Source organism: Pseudophryne corroboree, chromosome 7 (genome assembly GCF_028390025.1).
Source record: "Pseudophryne corroboree isolate aPseCor3 chromosome 7, aPseCor3.hap2, whole genome shotgun sequence".
In the NCBI taxonomy this organism is placed as follows: domain Eukaryota; kingdom Metazoa; phylum Chordata; class Amphibia; order Anura; family Myobatrachidae; genus Pseudophryne; species Pseudophryne corroboree.
Genome location: NC_086450.1, coordinates 287,652,477 through 287,657,995, shown reverse-complemented (window position 1 = coordinate 287,657,995; position 5,519 = coordinate 287,652,477). Strand labels below are relative to the sequence as shown.

Here is a 5,519-nt window from a genome sequence, read left to right as displayed (position 1 = left end):
CCACGTTTGATCAACATGCATTAGGTGGACATGATCACTAGGTCGACGTGGTCATTAGGTCGACATGTACTAGTTCAACATGGAAAAAGGTCGATATGAGTTTTGTTACTTTTTTTTAGTGTAGTTTTCTTGGTAAAGTGACTGGGAACCCCAATTAGTGCACCGTGTGCCCTCGCACTGCTCACTTTGCTCGCCGCACTTCGGGCTGGGTTACCTTTCCCAATTGTAGCCCACGTGGATCGTTAAGTATGAAAAAGGTAAAAAAATAAAAAAAATTGTGAAAACTCATGTCGACCTTTTTCCATGTCAACCTAGTACATGTCGACCTAATGACCATGTCAACCTAATGCATGTCAACCAAACGTGGTCGACCCAATGCATGTCGACATAACTCATGTGCCCCTAATGACCGCCATCCGTGTTTGTGTTGGCAAAAAGGGAAAATAGTCAAATATTTTCACTGTTTTGAAGCTAAAAATAAAATATCTTAATTTAAACATAACACAGTGTACATTGCACATGGGCTGAGAATCACCCATAGATTATTTTTGCATAAACGTTATTTTCTTTTGTCTAAAGATCTGTCTGAGGTTATTACAAATTCCCCTTATTGATAATAAGTAAAACTTTAGAATTTTTTGTACACCAATGAATTTATGATCTGTAAAACATATAAACATGTATAAACAATAAGTAAAACCTACTCATGGCTTATACCCACCAGATTAGATCTGCAAGGGTGGGCAGGGTGGAGAAGCAATAATATGACACAGCACAAAAGGAGAGTGGGTGTGACTTGGCAAAAATGGACTATAAATCAGGGTTGTAATCTGAAAAGCTCAGAAGCATTTACTTCTCGTTTGCAAACGTTAGCAGCTACTCACTCTCACAGGCAACATGGTCCACTGGACAGCTGAAGAGAAGGCAGTCATCAACTCCACCTGGGGAAAGATACACCCGGAACATGAAGGTGCTGATGTGTTGAGCAGGTAACTAGAGCAAAGCATGTTACCCGGTACTATACTATTATTTGCTATAATTGATATACCGTGGTATAATTGCTATTTCCTTGCAGAAGTCATTATATTCTTTACTAAGCTGGAGTTAATTATAAATGGTAAAACTGCTTTATTTCTTTTCTTTTACATGTTAAACAAGCTAGAATGTATTATTACATTGTTATACATTTACTTCTCTGGCAAATATTTATACCTTTGTTAAGTTTTAGTAGGATAGTACATGATAAAATGTTCCCAAAAATAGTAAAATATTTTTTCTTCTCCCATCTGAATAGGCTGCTGATTGTCTACCCCTGGACCCAGAGATATTTCAGCTCCTTCGGAAGCCTGAACAGTCCCAGTGCTATTGCTGGAAATGCCAAGGTCCACGCTCACGGCACGAAGGTGCTGACTGCTGTTGCCAATGCCATTCAACACCTTGATGACGTCAAACACTATCTGTCCGCCCTAAGCAAACAGCATGCCCAGGAGCTTCATGTTGACCCCGAAAACTTCAAGGTTAGTTCAATTATGTAATTTCCTATCTGTCCAAGACTAAAGTTATATCTGACAATCAGCTGGGAAGCAATTGTTACTAGTATTGTACTTGCTTTTAATTACTTTATTTTTCATTACAAATTAGTTAAAATATAGTTAAGGAAATTGTGCTATAGAATATTAATACTTGATGATAATGATGATGATTATTACTACTACTACTACTACTGCTACTACTACTACTACCACTCTATGTATCAGGAGACCCATTGTAAGTGGCTTAACATCCCAGTAGTTAAGAACTCTCATAATACATGGAGCACACATTAACCACATGTGAAGAGGTCTGGTAATTATTGAACAGTGCCACATAAGTGCTAGCACCATATAATTATGGTATGTGTATGTTTTACTAGATATTCAGACATGTTTTGATCTATTCACAGCGCCTGCTGGAAGTTCTGGTGATTGTCTTGGCTACCAAACTGGGACCTGCATTCACACCTAAAGTCCAGGCCATCTGGGAGAAACTCAGCGCTGTTCTGTTGGCTGCTCTGAGCCATGAATACCATCACTAAATCGCTATATTACCATACCGGCATTTAACATCTTGTACAACAATCATAATTGCTGCCATGTGTAATGCTCAATAAATAGTTCACTATAAGAATTGGATATTTTTTTTTTCTTGTATTGCTATGTGATCATTTAACATACAGTATATGTTATAAATAAGCTTACCAAAGTCTACAGATCTCATAGATGTAGTAAAGTCTGTAGACCAAAACCAGAGGAAATATTTGGTAACACTGGATGTGAAAACCTAGGCTATATTTCCTTCATCTTTAACTGATCTTGCCTTTGGTTAGAACAGCGTTATGACACATGATGCAAATAAATTATTGTAATAATATAATTTGAAAAAAGTATATGTAGGTTAAGGTTTCTAATTGGTCTTGAATACACAATGCTGCGGCATACTGTACATAAGCGTATAGTCCAATTGGGTGAGAAAAACCACAAGAGTCTTAACATGTTAACCAGAGCACACAGTACTGCACATACAGGCATAAGTGGAAACCTGTTATTGTACATATGACCTTTTAATAGATTACCACCATGTTATCATACTATCTATAAGCTTACCATATTATACATTACAGGTCAAAATATCTTCACGTCTATTTGTCCCTAAATAAACATGTTAACTGTCTCATTCTGTTACTGAAGCAGGCATATTTTAACCCCACTAATGGGACACGGAGATGTATTAAAGCTGGATTCATTACAGGTGCTAATAATGGTTTTCAGTGTTACCTTTGTTCAATAGAATTAACATACAGATCACTTTTTATGATACATGGGATGGAAACTATGAGCCTTAGTAAATGTTTGTAGGTAATAGTTAACGTAAGCACAAGCCTGTGTCATGTTCTTAAAACCAGGGGGATAACACATTGGATTAAAGTACTCCCATAAAGCTTGTTTCCCTGAATAGAGAAAGCTTACTTGCAAACTATTTTGTAAGTGACTAAAAACTTGTAGCCCTTGAATGGCGTGGTAGTAAGGTGTTCCTGGAGGGGTGGTGTGTTTTCCGGTTAGGTTAGTCTCACCTCGTACCAAATGCAGCTTTTTCACCTGAGTTGTGTTTCCAAGTAGGGACTGCAAAACTTGACAAGGTCTACCAAGAACCCCAGCGCAACACAATAAATGACTGGTGATTTGGTTTACACATAGACACACACAGGTTAAAAGGAGGAAAAACACTTGACATTTATTGAATGAAAACTTGTCAGCGCTTACCCATATTATTGGAAATTTGGATATATCTAGCAAAAAAGCAGAATTAATTTATTAAGCGGCTTATATATACAGATATACAGTAGCACCAGCATATTCTGTTGTGCATGAGTTCATATTTCTAAAAAGACATATACTGTAAGCTCACAATTCTAGGGTACTCATTTTGCGAGTCCCTACACTTACAGATAGGTTTCAATCATCAGTGAAAGTAGTTTTATAATCATATGAACTCAACTCTCGGGTAAATAGGCTGAAATGTAAGCTATGGGCCGTATTCAAGTTGCACCGCTATCGCGATGCGACCGCAATTTGCCCTATTAGCCGCCAATGCGCAAGCGTAGGTCTTGCCCTGCGCGTCTGCACCCAACCAATGCGATTGAATCACATTGGCTGTGAATGCTTGTGGCTGATTGACAGGCAGAGGTAATTGCGGGGCAGCGTTCACAGGGCTGCGATGTGGCATTGCCAGGGCAGTAGCGTGGCATTGCGGGGGCTGAATACTACAAATGGGTGCAGGTTGCAGCCATTTTCGGGGTGACTGCTTGACGTCACATGCAGCCACTCCGAAGGTAATAATGGCAGCCTTCGCAGGGGGTTGTCCACAGTTGCTGCGATCGCAGAATCTGCAATCCAACCTGAATCAGGTCCTATGTGCAGGTTAAATAGAATATAAAATCTCACCACTGCTGTCAGTATTCTGACTGTCCGGATCCTGACTGCATCCCCTACTGACATACCTCAGGTGACCTCCCTTGATATCTTATTACAATATGTGGAGAAAACCATGAAAATCCTCCATTCTCTCATGTTGAAGGAAGTACGGTTTAAGACACTGCATCATACTATACCTACCTCACTCAGATTCAAAGAAAAAATATAGTCCCAGGGAAATCTGGTAAATGTCTTAAATGCAAATGTGCATGTGCCTCCTTGTTTCACAATATTTGGGAATATCAGAAGGTTCTGGAATAAGGTAATGTTCATCAATAACATTTGTAACCTTTGCCTGGTCAAGTATCCCTTCGCTATGCTGTGTGTTAATTTAATTAACTGGGACCTCCAGGGTTGCCATAGAGAACGTATACCATTTATCTCCATGGTCGTTACAGTGGCAAAAACAATTATATTACGTAATTGGACTGTTCCTACTACTCCCTTTTTATATGTGGTTAAATATGCACTGCTGCAATTCATCTATTTTGATAGGCTTTCTATGCTGCCTGATATTATAAAAGTTTTATGAAAAATGGGGTTGTGGCCAGATACCCCCCAGCCACATGGATAATGGCAGTGGCGGCACTGAAGGGGTTATCCCTCAGCTGCCAGACACCATTTTAAATGGACAATGGGCACTAGGTGCCATTTTAAAAAGGAACGCTTGGCTCTAGGCACCATGCACTATACATGACTAAATGTATGTTTAATAATGTGTCTTAATATGTTATATCGCTGCGCTGTGCGTAGTTGGAGAATTATGAACTGCACGGTTATAGAACTGCATGGACAGGGCACTTATGAGAAAAGTACAGTATGAGTTATTTTGATTCTAAAGGGCTTTGATGATTGTTCTTCAACATCTTGTATATAGCAAGTCATATGGTAATTGTCCTAGCTCCAGACTTGCTATGTACAAGTAAGTGTTAATTAGCAGGCCTTTTGGTGGCCAAACATTTTCTTTGAAATACAAACTAAGATTTGGAAGGAAGACTGTTTGTCTTTTCAGCCTTTCCTATTGTAATCCCAAAAACTTGGTTTGCATGGAGATGTGAATGAGACAGGAACATGTTAATTAGATTGGGGCAGATGTATTAACCTGGAGAAGGCATAAGGAAGTGATAAACCAGTGATATGTGCAAGGTGATAAAGGCACCAGCCAATCAGCTCCAATATGTAAATGAACAGTTAGGATCTGATTGGCTGGTGCCTTTATCACCTTGCACATATCACAGATTTATCACTTCCTTATGCCTTCTCCAGATTAATACATCTACCCCATTGTGTTTTATGAATGCAAATTAGTGGGTTTCATTTAACAACAGTTTGATCTAAGATTTCCTAGGCCGCATTATGGCGGATGCAGATTTATGTTTAAATTACAAGAACTTTGTGTGTGACAGGAAAAGGATGAGGAACATTTGTTTGGGAAGTCAAATACAAACCATATTTTGAAGCTATGTGATAAATGTATCAATGGCGAAGTGTAAACTCCCAGGTGGTAAG

At 39.0% G+C, this 5,519-nt stretch overlaps 1 protein-coding gene across 1 annotated transcript; it reads left to right on the top strand.

Moving 5' to 3' along the window:
* The first annotated feature begins 857 nt into the window (after positions 1-857).
* On the top strand, positions 858-2,171 carry LOC134943591 (hemoglobin subunit beta-2-like). The gene is made up of 3 exons (XM_063932348.1): positions 858-989; positions 1,295-1,517; positions 1,943-2,171. The coding sequence occupies exons 1-3, from the start codon at positions 898-900 to the stop codon at positions 2,072-2,074; spliced, it is 447 nt and encodes a 148-aa protein (XP_063788418.1). The 5' UTR covers positions 858-897; the 3' UTR covers positions 2,075-2,171.
* The last annotated feature ends 3,348 nt before the right edge of the window (positions 2,172-5,519 follow it).

Bases quoted from the DNA above. Each gene is read 5' to 3' on its own strand.
- LOC134943591 (XM_063932348.1), top strand. From the start codon at position 898: ATGGTCCACTGGACAGCTGAAGAGAAGGCAGTCATCAACTCCACCTGG. The intron at 990-1,294 runs GTAACTAGAGCA...CCATCTGAATAG, and splicing joins GGTGCTGATGTGTTGAGCAG to GCTGCTGATTGTCTACCCCT. The intron at 1,518-1,942 runs GTTAGTTCAATT...ATCTATTCACAG, and splicing joins TTGACCCCGAAAACTTCAAG to CGCCTGCTGGAAGTTCTGGT.